Source organism: Ornithorhynchus anatinus, chromosome 5, assembly GCF_004115215.2.
Source record: "Ornithorhynchus anatinus isolate Pmale09 chromosome 5, mOrnAna1.pri.v4, whole genome shotgun sequence".
In the NCBI taxonomy this organism is placed as follows: Eukaryota; Metazoa; Chordata; class Mammalia; order Monotremata; family Ornithorhynchidae; genus Ornithorhynchus; species Ornithorhynchus anatinus.
In genome coordinates, this window is record NC_041732.1 from 72,325,944 (window position 1) to 72,344,426 (window position 18,483).

Below are 18,483 nucleotides of genomic sequence, written 5' to 3' on the forward strand. Positions count from 1 at the left end.
TTCTTCCTGGCTTTCGCCTGTCTCCACTAAAAGCCTCCTGTAAGTATGGTGTTTTTTATGGTATTTGTTAAGCACTTACTCTCTGCCAGGCACTGTACTAAGCTCTGGGATAGATACAAGCTAATCAAGTTGGATGCAGTCCGTGACCCTTATGGGGCTTAATCCCCATTTTATAGATGATGAAAGTGAGGCACAGAGAAGTTAAGTGACTTGCCTGTGGTCACACAGCAGGTGTGTGGTGGAGCCGGGATTAGAACCCAGTCCTCTGACTCTCAGGCTCATGCTCTTTCCACTAAGCCATAGTACTTTAAGCACACTTTCCCTCAGCTCCCACCAGGCACTATTAGTGCTTGTCCTCCCTCACCTTCATGGAGTCACCCTTACTTCCTACTTGTAGCCCCAGCTTCTCTTCCCAGTCCCAGGTGTGGTAATAGAGGCAGGGTCAGAGCAGAGCAGTCTTTGCTGTGGGTTTGACTTCCAGTGCCATCACACTTTGGTGCCACCTCTCTGTTTCTCTCCCCATGCCCTTCTCCTAGGCTTGGGTTTAAGGTAGGGGCCTGAAGAATGGGAAAAGGGATGAGGGTCTGGGGAACATGAGAGGGTGTCATGGGAGGCATTTTGGTGCCCTTGACAGTAGGCAAGAGCTAGCCCCCGACAAACTCTGTCATGACCCTGCTCCTGACTCCGGCCTCTGTCGTCGCCACAGTTGTCACTGCTGGGCATAAGCTTCACCCTGCGAAGGCCCTGGGGGTTCTGGATTTTGTTCTGACCTTTGGCTGCCTCCTTCCCTTCTACCCCCTGACGGCCTCCGCAGCAGGTCATGGTGCTGCACCCTGGAATTGCCGGACCTGACCCTGTCTCTTATTGCTACTCTGAGCGTGGAGAATGTGTCACTGTCACTTGTGACCGAGTTGTCCTTGATAAGCAAAACTCCTCTGAGGAAATGGCTCTCCAGGCAGTCGCCAGGCTTGGCCTGAGCCTGGGCCAGGCAAGCTCTTGACATCCAATCCATCACCAACACCTGCTGGTCTCACCTTCGGAGTATCACCAAGATCTGCCCTTTCCTCTCCATCCAAACTGCTACAGTGCTGATACAAGCTCTTATAATATCCCGACTGGATTATTGTGTTAGCCACCTCTCTGATCTCCCTTCCTCGTGTCTATCCCCACTCCAGTCTATGTTCATTCAGCTGCCTGGATCATCTTCCTACAGAAATGCTCTGGGCATGTCACTCCCCTCCTCAAAACCTCCAGTGGTTGCCTATCAACCTTTGCACAAAACAGAAACTCCTCACTCTTGGCTTCAAAGCTCTCCATCACCTGGCCCCCTCCTAACTCACCTCCCTTCTCTCTTTCTATGCCCACCCCGTACACTCCGCTCCTCTGCTGCTCACCTCCTTGCCGTCCTCTATTCATGCCTATCCTGCTGTCGACCCCTAGCTCACATCCTACCGCCGCCCTGGAATGCCCTCCCTCCTCACATCTGCCAAACTAACTCTCTTAGCCTCTTCAAAGGCCTACTGAGAGCTCATCTCCTCCAGGAGGCCTTCCCAGACTGAGCCCTCCCTTTCCCTCTGCTCGTCCTCCCCTCTCCATTCCCCCTTCTCCCTCCCTCTGCTCTTCCCTCTTCCCCTCCCCTCAGCACTGTGCATATTTGTATATATTATCTACTACCCTATTTATTTTGTTAATGATGTGTATATCTCTATGATTTTATTTATCTTGATGATGTCTGCGCTAGACTGCTTGTTTTGTTCTGTTTTGCTTTGCTGTCTGTCTCCCCTGTTTAGACTATGAGCCCGTTATGGGGCAGGGGTTGTCTCTGTATGTTGCCGGATTGTACACTCCAAGCGCTTAGTACAGTGCTCTGCACAAAAGTGCTCAATAAATACTATTGAATGAATGGGATCTGGGAAATGAAGGCTAGAGCTGGGTGGGCTTCCACAGGGAGGGGACTCAGCCTCTCGCTCCTCCTCCTCCTTCCCTTTCCCATCTCTCTTCTCACCCTTCTCAGTTCTGAGTTCATATAGAACCTGTGCAGCCTGGTGGTTTTGGCTCTGGGTGCGGGCTTCTCTAGCAGGAGCTACCACAGGCAAATCAGAGTCCCTGGGCTTAGGGCAGGGGGAAGCTGAGTTCTCAGCCTTGTTTCATCCACTGGATAACCCTTAAGCCCTTTTTCTTTCCAGAGGCACCCGCATAGCCACTGGCCACCTCCAGAAGGTGAGGGAGGGGATCATGACTGGGGAGAGACGAGTTAACACCTCCTCTCTGGCCCTGGCTCAGACACGTATCTGAGACAGGAGCCTAAAAAGGTACAGCTCTCTTTCCATTCCCCTCCCCATCTCACAGTTTTAGGGGGAGTAAGAAAAGACATTTAATCCCCATTTTACAGATGGGGGAACTGAGCCACAGAGCAATCAAGTGACTTCCCCAAAGGCACAAAACAGGCGAGTAGTACAGCTGGGATTAGAACCAAGACTCCAGCCTCCCATATCCATGCTTTTTCCACAAGGTCTCATGGCTTCTCTAAATTGCTTAGTCATTACTCTGCACAGAGCAATGGACTAAACTCTTGGGAGTACAGTGAAGCTAATAGACCCAATTCCTCCCTTTAAGGAGTTTGTAATCTAGCAGGGGAGATATACACTAAAATAAATTACAGATAGGAGGAAGCAACAAAGTTTAAAAGTATTTACATAAGTATTATGAGGGGTGGGGGCATCTAAGTACTTAGATGAAACAGAAGCACCGGAGTAGCAGTAGAGGGGAAAATAGGGTAGGGAGATAATCTGGGAAGACTTTCCTTATGATTTCCTGAGGGTTTGGAAAATGGGGAGAGCAATGGCCTGTCAGATATAAAGCGGGAGGGAATTCCAGGCAGAAGAGAGGTTAAAAGTAAGGAGTCGGCAGCGAGAAAGATGAGAATGAGGCACAATGGATAGGTTGCCTTAAAAGGAACTGAAGGGTGTAGTGGGACAGGAAGGAGGAAATATAGTGGGGAGGGGGTTGATTGAGTGGCTTAAAGCCAGTGGTTAGAAATGTCCACTTAATGTGGAGAGAAATGGGCAGCCATTGCAGGTTTTTGAAGAGTGGGGAGACGTGCACAAAACGATGTTTTAGAAGAATGATCCAGGCAGCAGAGTGAAGCATGGACTGGAAAGGCTGGAGGCAGGGAGGTCTGCGAGGAGATTGGTGCAGTAGTGGAGTTGGGATGTGAAAAGTGCTCGGACCAGCCTGATGGCAGTTTGGATGGAGAAGGAAGAGTGAATTCTGGAGACTTTGTGAAAAAATAATTGGTGACAAACTGAATGTGAAGGTTTAAAGATTCATTCAGTAGTATTTATTGAGCGCTTACTATGTGCAAGCACTGTACTAAGTGCTTGGAATGTACAGTTTGGCAACAGATAGACAATCCCTGCCCAATAATGGGCTCACAGTCTAAATGATAGAGGAGGGGTCAAGGGCAGCACCAGGGCTGGGGGCTTGAGAACCTGGGAGGATGGTGGTGGTGTCAACAGGGAAGGGAATGTTAAGAAGGGAACAGGAAATGTGAGAGAAGATGGTTACTCAGTCTCCTGGGTACAATCTCATTTTCATCTTCAAGCTGAAGGACTACTCTACTGGACTGACTTTTTTATTATTATTATAATTATTATTGTTATGCTATTTGTTAAATGCTTACTGTGTATCAAGCACTGTTCTAAATACTGGTCCTTGGACTTGGTCCTTGTCCCAAAAGGGGTTCTCGGTCTAAATTGGAGGGAGGAGAATTTAATACCCATTTGACAAAGTAACTGAGGCACAGAGAAGATAAGTGACTTGTCCAAGGTCACAGAGCAATTGGCAAATGACAGAGCAGAGATTAGAACCCAGGTCCTCTGACTCACAGGCCTGTGCTCTTTTCACTAGGCCCTGCTGCTTCTTGGAATTGACATTAATCATGGCTTTATGTTACCCTTGCACAGTGAGTGTTCAGTACATAATGTTAAATAACTGAAGAAGGCAGTTAAATAGATTCTCTCTGTAGGTGGGGAAGGTGTAAAACAATAAGGAGGAAGGGCGTGTGTTTGCCTTTCTCCTTTTGGCTGGTTTGCATCTTCATTGCGCTGACTGTACTAGGAGCTGGTTTAGAACAGAACGTACACTGGTATCCTGCCTTTGAGCTTTCTTTGAAAATAGCTCAACAGGAAAGTGTCTCTTGTCTCTCCACTTCTGAAACTGACTTATTGGTAAAGTTAGAGAATTTCAGTAATAGCAGTTGAATATTTGTTTTAATAAGTTATGTAGAACCTGAACTCTTGAGACAAGATGTGAACAGGTCTTTGTAAAACTGAGGAAGGAGCCAGACTCCTGAAAATTGTTTAAAACATTTAAAGAAAGTGATGACTACCTGATAATAGGAAACTTTTACACTATTTTAGTCTTTTTGTCCCTGTCTTTATCCTCTCCTTTATAACAGTATTTGTAATTTTGGTGGTTAAGTACTTGCTATGTGCCAAACATTGTGCTTAATCCTGGGATTGATAAAAAAAAAATTGGATTAGTTACATTCCCTGTTCCCCATGCTGCTCACCATCTAAGTAGGAGGGAGAAAAGGTGTTGAATCTCCATTTTACAGATGAGGAAACTGAAGTACAGGCAAGTCAGAAGATTTACCCGAGGTCACACAAAAGGGTTGTGGTGGAAGCAGGATTAGAACCCAGGTCTTCTGACTCCCAGGGCCATGCTCTTTCCACTAGGTACAGTGCTTTCCTCCTACTACAGTGTTCTGCACACAGTCAGCCCTCAAGCCTGGAATGCCATCCTGCCTCAGATCTGACTTACAATTACCCTCGCTCTCTTCAAAGCCTTATTGAAGGCACATCTCCTCCTAGAGGTCTTCCCTGACTAAGCTCTCCTTTCCTCTTCTCCAACTCCCTTCTGCATTGGCCCGGCTTGTTCCCTTTATTCATTCTGCCCTCCCAGCCCCACAGCACCTAAGTACATATCTGTAATTTTTTTTATTTATATCGATGTCTGTCTTCCCCTCTAGACTGTAAACTCGTGTGGGCAGGGAGTGTGTCGGTTTTATTATTGTATTGTACTCTCCCAAGTGCTTAGTACAGTGCTCTGAACACAGTAAGTGCTCAATAAATACGAGTCATTCACTAACTACATACCATTGATGACTTGGTCATGCTTCTGCTTATCCATTCTTCTCGCTGTTGTGCCGTCTGTCCTTCTTCCTCATCTTCCCCTCTGACTGTCCCTTTCTTTCTTCTCTCTCCCTCTGACTCTTGCTCTTTCCCTTTGCCTTTGCTTCAGCTTCCTCTTATCTATTCTGCTCACCTTTTTATCCCCTCTTTGGCCTCTGATTTTCTGCTTCTCTGTTCTGTTCACCACCCTTCTCCCATTCCACTAATCCCCTAACTTCACTTCTTAAGGGGTTCCTTACCTGTGGTGTGTTTGGAACTTTAGTTTGCCTTGGACTGGTTGGGGATGAGGGTGATCCTTAATGCTTTGGGCTCCAACAGCTCAGATGCAGGAGCACATTACTTTATCAAATAGGAAGTGCCTTATTTATATGCTGCAGGAAATGAGATAAAGTGCATTTCATTCTTTCACTGTTTCCATTATTGGTTTGATTTTTCTTCACTGCTGTTTTCTGGCCTTGTATTTCTCCCTTGAGCTCTCTGCCTACTTCTTGTTATTGTGCACACAGAATTGGTATCTCTGTCCCTTTCTGAGAATCCTGTCTGGGCCTTGGTGGCTGTGGAAAGGCAGGCCAGGTTTGGACAGAAGTGAAGTTTGACCTCTTCCCTGTTTCTTTTCCCCTTTCTTTCTCGCCCCACTGCACCCACATTACATCTCCCTGTTTATTTTCTCTCTGGGTTGGAAAGGAGGGGACCTCTGCCCTTGTTAAGAGTGAGTCCTGGGTTGTTCCTGCTTCACCGGTTTTGTGGGAGTGAACATTTTTTTTTTAAAAAGTGGTATTTAAGTGTTTACTTTGTGCCAGGCACTGTACTAAGTGCTGGGTTAGATACAAGCTTATCAGGTTAGGTACAGTTCCTGTCCCACAGGGGCTCACAGTCATGCATAAAAAGCAGCATGGCCTAGTGGAAAGTGCTCGGGCCTGGAAATCAGGACCTGGGTTCTAATTCCAGATCTGCCACTTTCATTTATTCATTCAATAGTATTTATTGAGCGCTATGTGCAGAACACTATACTAAGCACTTAGAATGTGCAAATCGGCAACAGATAGAAACAGTCCCTGCCCATTGACGGTCTGTGTGACCTTCGGTAAGTTACTTCATTTCTCTGTCCGTCAGGTTTTTCATCTGTAAAATGGGGGTGTTATCCTATTCCCTCTTACCTAGAAAGTGAGCCCCACATGGGACCGGGACTGTGCCCATTCTTATTATCTTGTATTTACCCCAGCATTTAGAAGAGTGCTTGGCGCATAGTAAATGCTTAATAAATGCCATTATTATTATTATGTGTTTCTGGGCACTCCGGTGGCCGAGTAGGTCTGGCCTCAGATTTTTAGTCCATGCAGAGGTCTGTGCAGCCTCTGGGAAGCCCAGCATCAGATTCCTTTTTAACTTATTACCAGTCTAGAAATAATTCCTTTCAAATTTGCATTTGAAAAAGATACATATGAGCATTTATAGAGAATCTTATGGGGGTAAGATACATTGCACTTGGATTTTTGAGCCATTTTCCCAAGTTATTTCCCCTTTCTGCAGGGATCTTTGAGCCTCATGACCTCAGCAAGTCAGCAGCAGAGCCAAAACTAGATCCTGCACTGTGACTTAGCACATTGAGATGCCCTGCCTCCTAGATGAGATTTTCCTTTCCTCAGAAAATCCGGGCTCAGCTGGCATGTAGAGCCGAAAGGAGGTTTTCAGGTCCTAAAATTCCCAGCTGGATCAAGCGAGCGGTTGTTGGTAAAGGTCAGAGTTCAGGCCAAGCATCGAAGACTTTGAAATTTCATATCACAGCAGCGAGGAAGTATTTTTTTCTTCTCCTATTGTTATAATTATTTATAAAATGAGGTTCCTATGACAACTGGCTTTCAGGAGAGCTTTCTGATTGGCCAAACGCAGTCTTCCTGGTTAGATTGGGTAGGACAGGAAGCCAGTGTGCTCTCCACCAAACACAGTGTGATTGGGAGGCTGACAGCCATTGCATCAGGAATGACCTCACGGGCTGTGTGACTACAAATGATGAATGACTGAAGCTGGTAGTGCTTTCTGCTTCCCATCCCTGCCCGGCTTAGTGCGCTGCTTCACAGGATTCGATCTTTTCAACAGCAGGGATGGTGACCTACAACCTCAGCAGGTACCGTATGCTCCAGGACCTCTTTGTGCCAGTTGCACGAAGGTGGCTTGCCAGGGATTATGCTTATGAAATTGTTAAGAGCAGTAGTGGGGTGAATAGAAAGTGCAGAATGGTGTGCCCCCCCCCCCCGTCAGCTCTCAGGGCTGGGCAGGGAGACGGTGCAGAAATGGAGAGCCGAGTCCTGGCTCTGTCTGGTTTGCAACCCTGACTGACTTCCTGGAACCAGTCCCCACAGCACGGACAAAGCTAAATGTTTCTCTTAACGAGAGCAACAGCAGGAAATCGAACCACTGACTGACCCGCGTGTGCTTGTAGAGTGGAAATCAGACTGGATTTCTGACAAGTCAGAGAGCGATGCTTCTCTCAAGACCAATGTATGATAAGGGCGCACCTTATCATTTTAGCTCAGTTTTCAAGTCTCTCTCTCTCATATGGAATGATTTTTACTGTGCTCTACACTGGCACAGACTAGCAGAGTATATAGTCCTAAGAGTATTAGCAGGCGTTTTAATATTTGCTCTAGGTATCTTTGGCTCTTTTATTTTCAACAGTTTTATTTTTCATAGCACTCTGCTTGTGCTTCACTTTCCAAATCTCTACCAAATTATGACTCATTTTAACTTGAGAATTAAGTTAATAGAGTAGCATTTAGGTAGGAGAAACAGCCATGCTAAGTGGGGAATTTTGTTAAGTTTCTTCATGACCACGAGGCAGAGGTGTCATGAATCTATGGCCTGGTCGCCTACCATGTGGATCCCTCTCTTCAGAATATTGCTGTAGTCATTGAAAGGATTAGGATTTAATTTGGGTCTTGGTCTTTTTGTTCTTTGATCCTTTTTTCTCCTGCTCCACAGCAGGCAATGTAGGGATGTTCTTTTTTTTTTTTTGAGTGATATTTGTTAAGCGTATACTGTGTGTCAAGCCCTGTTGTAAGTGCTGAAGTGCTGAGGTAGATACGAGTTAATCAGGTTGGACACGGTCCCTATCCCTCATAGGGCTACCAGTTCTTAATCTCCATTTTACAGACAAAGTAACTGAGACCAGAGAAGTGAAGTGACTTGCCCAAGGTCACACAGCGTGCCAGTGGCAGAGCCGGGATTAGGATCCAGTTCCTCGTTCCACAAAGCCACGCTGCTGCATTTCCTTAGTGGTATGTTGGTTCATTCAATTGTGAACCTAGCTAAACCAGTAGGTAGCACCCCATCCTACACCCTCAGAGTGTTTTGAAGGGTATTTAAAAGTTGGCCACGGTGCTGCTCCCTGCTTCAGACATGGAGACACGATGAGCTGCCCAGGGAGACAACTTCCTGCCTCCGCCAAACAGGTGGAAGCCCCGAGAGGACTTTCCAGAAAGCCTGTATTTTTAGCATGAAATAAATCCTCTAAATTCGGCCTTCACATCTTCCGTCTCTTACAGTTATTTTGGTTGCAGTTATTGTAAAGAGGAACCCAAAAACCCCCCGAGCCCTAACCTTCCCCTGGTTACCATGGATTTCACCCAGCGATACTTTAATTTTAGGGCTGGCTTTTCCTATCAGATTCGGGGAATATTGGCCACGAGCCCAGCCAGCTCCAAGCTGCTGATGCTGCTGGGGAGGACTGACGGGGTCAGACTTGCTGTTGTTGTTGCTGCCACCACCCACTCATGGTCCCCTTTGCATGGGGTAAGGAAACAGTGAGTATGGGATCAGGGTGCTGCACTCAGTCCCACGGCAGTCCATTAAGCGAGCGGGAGTGGAGGGAGGGGTGGGGGCCGTGATGGAATTCTTCCTTTGAGGACTGAACACTTAGGGGTAGTTTAGGAAAATTATAGCGAAGCAACATGGCCAAATGGAAAGGGTACAGGCTTGAGAATCAGAAGACCCGAGTTCCAATCCCATCTCCATCGCTTGTCTGCTGTGTGACCTTGGTCAATTACTTCACATCTTTGCCAGTTCCCTCATTTGTAAAATGGGGATCATAACCTGTTCTTCCTCCTACCTTAGACTGTGAGCCCTGTGATTATATTGTATCTACCCCACCATTAAGTATAATGCTTGGCACATAATAAGTGCTTAATAAATGCTAAAATTATTATTATCATTTCCACATGTCTCTCCTCTTCCTTCCTTTTTCACCTGGATAGTTTTAGCTCATTTCAGGGAGGGGAAAGCAGTTGTGTGATCTGGTTTTTTTCAGCATCTTGGGGGCTCCTACAACTAGAAAAGACACATTTGATCATATTGGCACCACCCTTGGAGCTGGTATTCCCTTCCGCAAGTTCTGCTGATCTTTGCTGCCTGTTTTTAACTGCCTCCTAGGGTCGAGGAGACAGAAAGCAGAGTGAGAGGGGAGAGGACTTTCTTGGGATGGGTAGGGGGTCCACTGATGGCTCTCTCCAGTGTTAAGTAAGGAGACACACATGACATAATACGTTATACACTGGGTCTGCTGCAGTCAGGCAATCGTATTTATTGAGCACTTACTGTGTGCAAAGTACGGTACTAAGTGCTTGGGAGATGACAATATAACAATATAACAGACACATCCAGTGCTTAGTACAGTGCCTGGATATAGTAAGTGCTTGACAAATGCCATAATTAGTGTTCCCTGCCCACAGTGAGCTTACAGCCTAGAGGGGGAGACAGACATTAATATAAATGAATAAATTACAGTTATGTACATAAGTGTTGTGGGGCTGGGAGGGTGGATGAATAAAGGGAGCAACTCAGGGCAACACGGAAGGGAGATGAAGAAAAGAAAGGAGGGCTTAGTCGGGGAAGGCCTCTCAGAGGAGATGTGGCTTAAGTAAGGCTTTGAAAGGAGGAGAGAGTAATTACCTGTCGGATATGAGGAGGGAGCGCATTCCAGGCCAGAAGCAGGATGTGGATGAGAGGTCAGCGGTGAGAGAGAAGAGATCAAAGTACAATGAGAAGGTTGGCATTAGAAGAGCAACATGAGGGCTGGGTTGTAGTAGGAGAGTAGCAAGGTGAGGTAGGAAGGGGTAAGATGATTGAGTGATTTGAAGCCAATGGTGAGAAGTTTCTGTTTGATTAAGAGGTGGATGGGCAACCACTAGAGGTTCTTGAGGAGTGAGGAAACAAGTCCTGAATGTTTTTGTAGATGTGATGTCACCTGGGCCTTTTGTGGATGTGTTCCTGGAGCTGCCCTATCCTAGAGTGTTTCTCTGAGAGTTCCTTGTGTTCCTTCCACCACCCTTGCTCTGGAAGTCCTTGTGTTCCCTTTCCAGGTCCCTCTTACTATACGCACCTCTTCTGAGCCATGGACCTCCGCCACTGGGGATGTGGCCGAAGGAGGCTGAGCTGAAAAATGAGACTGCTGGACAAAAAGGCGTCTGGTGCCACATCTTTCATTCATTCATGCAATCATATTTATTGAGCGCTTACTGTGTGGCGAGCACTGTACTAAGCGCTTGGAAAGTACAATTCGGCAACAGATAGAGACAATCCCTACCCAACACCGGGCTCACAGTCTGAATTGGCTAGGGGGTTCAGAGCAGCTGTAAATGGACTAGGTGTTCTAAAACCAGATGACTGGTCACACTAGGACTCAGGGGAGGAGAGGAAGAGCTCTTTAGTTGTGAGCGCTTTGTTAAGGGACAGCTGCTTACAAAGTTTTTTTATGGGGTTTTTTAATGGTATTAAGCGCTCACTATGTGCCAGGCACTGTACTAAGCACTGGGGTAGCTACAAGTTAATCGGACTGGACACATTCCCTGTCCCATGTGGGGCTCGCAGTCTTAATTCCCATTTTACAGATGAGGGAACTGAGGCCCAGAAAAGTTAAGTAACTTGCCTAAGGTCACACAGCAGACAAGTGGTAGAGTTGGAATTTAAACCCAGGTCCTTCTGACTTCCAGGCCCATGCTCTATCCACTGGGCCCAGGCTCTCACTCCCTATCCACTGGGCCCAGGCTCTCACTCCAGCTGTTACTGAGGGCTAAAGGCTGCAGCTTGAGGCCTGCTTCCTCCCTAAATCAAAGCCAAGTAAGCGGCAAAGACTCCTCAGAGCAGGTCCTGAAATGGGGTGAAGTGAACCGGCCTGTGTTCTCAAACCTGTTTTTGCCATCTCCACCTTCTCAACCCTTTGTTCAGGTAGAGCAGGTTGGTTTATCACAGAAGTTGAAGGGAATTCTGTTTTTCCTGTTTCTACTAGAGTAACACCTAAGGCCCTTTAAAATGCCGGCATTGTAATGGAAGTGACTCTGGATCCAGATAACCCACGGCACCCTTCTGCATGTTTTGTGTTCAGTGGAGAGGAGGTGAAATTCAAATCAGTTGCTCATTAGCTGCCCTTGGAGAAAATGTTCAAAGCAAGTTTGTAGATTATCTGGGTTAGTGCTCTGTCCCTAATCTTTGAGAGATGGCTGTTTTTGACTCAAGATAGGCCTTGTTAAGGAATCGAGCAGAAGAGCCTTCGTTCCAGCCTCAGGCTGTGGCCTTCTCTGCCACTGGAGATATAGCTGAATCCTAGAATACACAAATGGGACTGATTTCTTTTTTCCTGGCTTTTACCCTGGAGCATGCCCGTCTCATCCCCTAAATTAGGCCCCAGGCCAAGGTCTTCACACTGACAGCTTTGGCTGAGAGCCCGGCCTTTTCCTCTGTTGAGGGAATGGAAATCTGACTAATTAGAGTGTCCGAGTAAGTCTAAGGTGGAGGCTAAATTGCCTCTGAAAAACCTTGCAAACAGGGTCAGTCGGTTCTAATTGTTTACAACTAAATAATCTGTTCAAAATTCACTTCCTGTCATTCATGAAAGGGAGCCTTTCTCTTGCATATTGGGAGCAGATCCTGGTCATAGTCTTTCTGTGTGGTCACTTTCCAGTGGTTCAGTCAATCAATGGTATTGAGTGCTTACTATGTGCAGAGCACTATACTAAGCTCCTGGAAAAGTACAATACAACAGAATTAGTGGGCACATTCCTTGCCCTTCATCCCTGATCTTTCTCCCTCTCTGCAGTCTCACATTTCCTCTTGCCTTCAAGACCTCTCTACTTGAATGTCCTCCCATCACCTCAAGCTTAACATGTCCAAAACAAAACTCCCCGTCTTCCTACCTAAACCCTGTCCTCCCCTTGACTTTTCCATCACCATAGATGACACCACCATCCTTCCTGTCTCATAAGCCCATAACCTTGGCGTTATCCTTGACTCCTCTCTCTCATTCAACTCACATATTCAATCCATCACTAAATCCTGTTGGTCCCACCTTCCCAACGTCGCTAAAATCCACTCTTTCCTCTCCATCCAAACTGCTACCACATTAAAACAATCTCTTATCCCATTCCGCCTGGATTACTGCATCAACCTCCTTGTTGACCTTCCAGCCTCCTGTCTCTTCTCACTCCAGTCCATTTCCAGTTCATACTCCACAGTTCGGTCTGCAGTCCAGTTCACACTCCACAGTTCCCACTCCAGTTCACTCTGCTGCCCCGATCATTTTTCTACAAAACATTCACGACGTGTCACCCCACTCCTTAGGAAACTCCAGTGGCTGCCCGTCCACCTCTGCATCAAACAAAATTTCCTAACCATTGGCTTTAAAGCACTCAATCACCTTACCCATGCTATCTCACCTCGCTTCTCTTTTACTACAACCCAGCCTGCACACTTTGCCCCTCTAATGCTATCCTTCTCACTGTGCCTTGATCTCATCTATCTCCCTACTGACTCCTCTCCCATGTCCTATCTCTGGCCTGGAATGCCCCACCCTCCTCAAATCTGGCTGACAATTACTCTCCCCCCAATCCTGGAGGAGATATGCCTTCCCTGACTAAGCACCCCTTTCCTCTTTTGCCACTCCTTTCTGTTTTGCCCTGACTTGCTCTATTTGTTCTTCCCCTCTCCCAGCTCCACAGCTCTTACATACATATCTGTAATGTATTTATTTTAATGTCTTTCTCCACCCCCACCTAGACTGTAAGCTCATTGTGGGCAGGGAATGTCTGTTATTGTATCGTACTCTTCCAAGTGCTTAATACAGTGCTCTGCATATAAGTGCTCAATAAATATGGTTGAATGAATGAATGAACTCTCGATCTAGAGTCTCTGATGCAGAAGGAATCTACCTATTTAGTGTGCTTAGTCAGATGTAGACTTGGTGAGATGGAGCCGAGAGATAATGGTCTGCTAGACTTTAATGGGTTGGCTCAAGGTAGGGAAATAAAAAAGAGTTTGTGCAGAGTTGCAACGTTCATTTTAGTGTAAACCCACTGAATTTCTTGGCCCAGTAATCATTCTTAGAGAGGAAAATGGCTTTGGAGTGTTTTTCTGTCCAGTTTAGACCAGAAGACCCATCCAGTTAAGGACCTGGGTTCTAATCCTAGTTCTGCCACTTTGCTACTCTGTGACCTTGGGCAAGTCAATTCACTTCTCTGTGCCTCAGTTTCCTCATCTGTAAAATGTGGATGAAGACTGTGAGTGTAAAAATGTGGTCTGATCTGTGTCTAACCTGATTACCTTGTATCTACCCCAGTGCTTGGTATAGTGCCTGGCACATAGTAAGCATTTTTAAAATACCATTAAAGAAAGAAGGAAAAACAAAACTGCCTGCTGACCCACCAAAGTGGGAAACAGCATGGCCTAATGGAAAGAGCAAAGGCATGGGAACTGGAGGACCTGGGTTCTAATCCCAGCTCTTCCAATTGTCTGCTCTGTGACCTTGGGCAAGTCACTTAACTTCTCTGTGCCTCAGTTTCCTCAGCTGCCCCATGCAAATTGAATACCTGTTCTCCCTTTTACTTAGGTTCTGAGCCCCAAGTGGGACAGGGACTATATTCAGCCTCATTAAGTTTTATCTCCCAAATGCATAGAACAGTGCTAGATACATAGTGCTAGACAAGGGAACTGGGAATAAAAAAGCCTTGGAAACAGAATTCTTTCTGCTTCCCAAAGTTTTCTGTTTCCCTCCTTCCAGATAGCACAGAGAGAGCTCATTTCCTCCTTTTTCAGTCTGCACCGTCAGGTGGAAAGGAGAAAAGCAGGGAATTGGCTCATGGGTGTTAATCCAGGCTCTTTTCTCTTCCACTTTGCTTAAAGCAGCGTGGCATAGTGGATAGAGCACGGGTCTGGTAGTCAGAAGGACTTGGGTTCTAACCCTGGGTCCTCCACTTATCTGCTTTTTGACCTTAGGCAAATCCATTCACTTCTCTGGGCCCCAGTTACTTCCTCTGTAAAGTGGAATTAAGGCTGTGAGCCCCTTGTGGGTCAGGGACTGTGTCCAACCTGATGATCTTGTTTCTACCCCAGTGCTTAGAACAGTGCTTGATACATAATAAGCACTCACCAAATACGATTATTATTATTGATTCATTTACTCAATCATTTATTGAGCACTTCCTGTGTACAAAGCACTGTACTAAATGCTCTGGGAGAGTACAGTATAACAATAAACAGACACGTTCCTGCCTATAATGAGCTTAAGAAGATAAACTCTTTAAACATTTAAACATTTCTTATTCCTCTGCCCTCTAGATTCTGTAGGTGTACAATTTAGGCCATTATCTATTGACTTTCCTGTTGCGGTGTCTTTCCACTGACCTGGGTGAGCGGGTTGCGGGGAGATGGTCTAACAGTGTTGATTCCATATCCAGTGCTACTCCAGGAGGCTTCACTCTATTTTTCTTTCTCCCCTTCTGCTGTAGAATAATGCGCCCAGATGATGCCAACGTTGCAGGGAATGTCCACGGAGGGACCATTTTGAAAATGATTGAGGAGGCCGGGGCTATCATCAGTACCCGGCACTGTAACAGCCACAAAGGAGTAAGTACTAACGGGATAATCCATCTCTAGCTTCTAGCTGAGACTACATGGAAAAGCACCAGGCTTCCTTATTTGTCCTTTCTATGTGTGAGACACCCCCTCCCCCACCATGAAGCTTGTTGGGGTAGGGGGGAGGGGGTGTCTGTTATATTGTTATATTGCACTCTCCCAAGCACTTAGTACAGTCTGTGCCCACAGTAAGCACTCAGTAAAAACAACTGAATGACTGAAATTATTTTGCTGGCAGTACTCATATAATCTACTTTATCTTAATAATAATAATAATAGTATTGAACGCTTATCATGTGTCAAGCACTGTTTTAAGCGTTGCGATAGTTACAAGATCATCAGGTTGGACACAGTCTCTGTCCCACATGGGGCTCACAGTCTTAATCCTCATTTAACAGATGTGGTAACTGAGGCCCAGAGAAGTGAAGTGATTTGCATAAGGTCACACAGCAGGCAAGTTGCAGAGCCAGGATTAGAACCGAGGTCCTCTGACTCCCAGACCCTTGCTCTTTCCACTAGGCCACACTGTTTCTCCTCTGAGGGGCAAATGTTCTTTCCATGCTCAGTGGCCTGGGCCCCGTCAAAGAGGCCCTGGGACATCATTTTTACAGAAGGCATTGCGCTCAAAGGCTAAAGAACCCCATTTTCAGAGTGCTTTCTCTTTTTTTATGTATGAATAATTACCCCTCTCTCCTTAAATGAATGAGTGCCTGGTTACTATGCAGGTGAGGATAGCATTAGTAAAGCCCTTTCTGCTTTCACGGAGGAATGCTGATGGCAGATGTGCGTGTCTGGAGTCTGTTCTCTAGTCTCTGACTCGCCATCTTGCTGGGCCATCCTCTTTGGCAGCCTCCGTTGGACTTTAGGTGCTGTAAAAATCCAAATCTCAGTCCCTTCCTTGCCTCTGCAGCTGCCACCTTGTGGGAAAGACTGGGAGGCCCATATCTATTTGTGAAAAGTGGCTTCTAAGCCTATTGCCTTTCTCTTGTGGGAATAGAGTTGAATACTTAAAGTTTAGACTAAATGTTAGAAAACCCACATTTTCACAGATGACCTAGGAGTCTTTTTCCTGGCCAAGAAATGAGAGGCTTGGGCAAATCCTTGGCTCCTATATTTTAAGTCTTTGAAAGGTCACTTACCAGAAAGAAAGGCAAGGATATCAGTGACTCTTTGTGGTCTTCTGCTGTTCCTCAGTTGTGCCCTATGTCACTGCTAGGCAGAGCTATAGGTGAGACCAGTTCCCTCTGCTGGTCTACCCCTTTAGATTGTGCTTACCATGGAACAGTAGGGCCTAGTAGAAAGATCAGAGGCCTGGGAGTCAGAGGACCTGGGTCTTAATCCCGACTCTGCCGTTTGCTTGCTGCCTGGCTTTGGACAAGTCTCTTAACTTCTTTGTGCCTCAGTTTTTCAAATGTAAAATGGGGATTCAATGCCTGTTCTCCATCCTACTTTGACTGTGAACCCATATGGGACAGACACTGTGTCTGACTTAGTTATCCTATATGTACCCCAGCACTTAGTACAGTTTCAGTGCTTAGCACACTGTATATTGGCCTCCCTGCTACCAGTTTCTCCCCACTCCGGTCCTTCCTTCACACTGCTGCCAGGATCTTTTTTCTATTAAACCATCCATTTCACATCTCCCCACTCCTCAAAACCCTCCAATGGTTTCCCATCTACCTCCGTGTCAAACAGAAACTCCTTACCATCAGTTTTAAAACTCTCAATCTGCTTGCCCGCTCGTATATTACCTCACTGATTTCCTACAACAAAACCTGCATGCTTCGCCCCTCCAACACCAACCTGTTCATCGTTCCACAGTCTCGTCTGTCTCACCGCCAAGGCCTCACCCATGTCCTGTCTCTGTCCTGGAACTCCCTTCCCTTCATATATGACAAACTATCACTCACCCCACCTTCAAAGCCTTAGTAAAATCATATCTCCTCTAAGAGGCCTTCCCCCACTAAATCTCATTTCCCTATCTCCTTCTCCCTTCTGCATCATATATATCTTTGGATCTGTGTCCTTTAAGAACTTGATATTCACTCCATCCTCAGCCCCACAGCACTCATGTGCGTACTGGTAATTTTAATGTCTGTCTCTCTCTATATAGATTATATGCTTCTGGTGGGCAGGGAACATGTCTACCAACTCTGCTGTCTTGTACTCTATCAAACGTTTAGTACAGTGCTTTGTGCACAGTAAGCACTCAATAAATACCATTGACTGAGTGATAGGAAGTGCTTAAATACTACAATTATTCTAAGGAAATGCTTTTTGTAGCTGACTCAGGCTTGTGAGCTGGTTTGGGGTCTATTAACTTTTGATTACGTTCTGTGTCTGCATGTCTGCTACAAACAGGAGAATTTTTACTGTATGTGAGTCTGAATCAAAACATTAACTGGCCTTGTGAAATCTTCTTGTCATAGATAAGGAATCCCATAACAACCCTTCTTTGGGAATCCCCATCCTTAAAATAAGAAACTTCTGTCACAAGGGCAGTGAGAAATTGTTTTTTTCCACTATAACTGTAGAGACACTTGTGAAAGATTTCCTAAGTAAGATAAATATTCAACTTCCTTCCTCAGAGAGAGCATAAACAACCATAAACACAACCATTCCAGTTCATACTTCACTCTGCTGCCTGGATCATTTTTCTACACAATTGTTCAGTCTGTTTCCCTATCCCTCAAGAACCTCCAATGGTTGACCATCCACCTCACACCTTACAGTCAATCAATTAATTGTATTAAGCATTTATTGTATCCAGAACACCGCACTAAGCTCTTGAGAGACTACAGTATAATAGGGTGGTAGATACATTCTCTATCCACAGCCATTTTACAGTCTAAAAGGGGGAGACAGATGTTAATATAAATTACTGATAGGAGCATAAATGCTGTGGGGCCAAGGATGAGGTGAAGAAAGGGTACAAATCCAAGTGCAAGAGCAATGCAGAAGGGAGTGGGAAAAGAGGAAATGAGGGCTTAGTCGGGGTAGGCCTCAGAAAAGTGCTTTCAATGAGACTTTGAAGGTGGGGAGGGTGATGGTCTGTCAAATAGGAAAGGGGAGGGAGATTCAGACTTGAGGACGGACATGGGTGAGGGGTCAGTGATGAGATAGATGAGATCCAGGTACAGTGAGTATGTTGGCATTAGAGGAGTGAAGTGTATGGGCTGGATTATAGTAGGAAATCAGAAGGTGATTGAGTGCTTCAAAGCCATTGGTAAGGAGTTTCTGTTTGATGTGGAGGTCAATGGGCAACCACTGGAGGTTCTTGAAGAGTGGGGAAACATGGACTGAAAGTGATCCGGGCAGCAGAGTGAAGTGTAGACTGACATGGGAAGAGACAGGAGGCAGGGAGGTCAGCAAGGAAGTCACCAAGGTCAGC

At 46.0% G+C, this 18,483-nt stretch overlaps 1 protein-coding gene across 4 annotated transcripts in view; it reads left to right on the forward strand.

Annotated features, from left to right (window-relative positions):
- The window catches only part of ACOT7 (acyl-CoA thioesterase 7), a 173,484-nt gene that overhangs the window by 19,032 nt on the left and 135,969 nt on the right, over window positions 1-18,483 (forward strand). For 2 of the 4 annotated variants that reach the window (XM_029065892.2, XM_029065893.2), the window contains exons 1-2: window positions 7,101-7,320; window positions 14,966-15,083. In XM_029065892.2, the coding sequence (XP_028921725.1) occupies window positions 7,298-7,320; window positions 14,966-15,083 (141 nt within the window). In that variant the 5' untranslated portion in view covers window positions 7,101-7,297. Of the gene's footprint in view, window positions 1-7,100; window positions 7,321-14,965; window positions 15,084-18,483 lie in introns of those variants that run through there. The other 2 variants (XM_029065890.2, XM_029065891.2) reach the window with 1 other exon arrangement.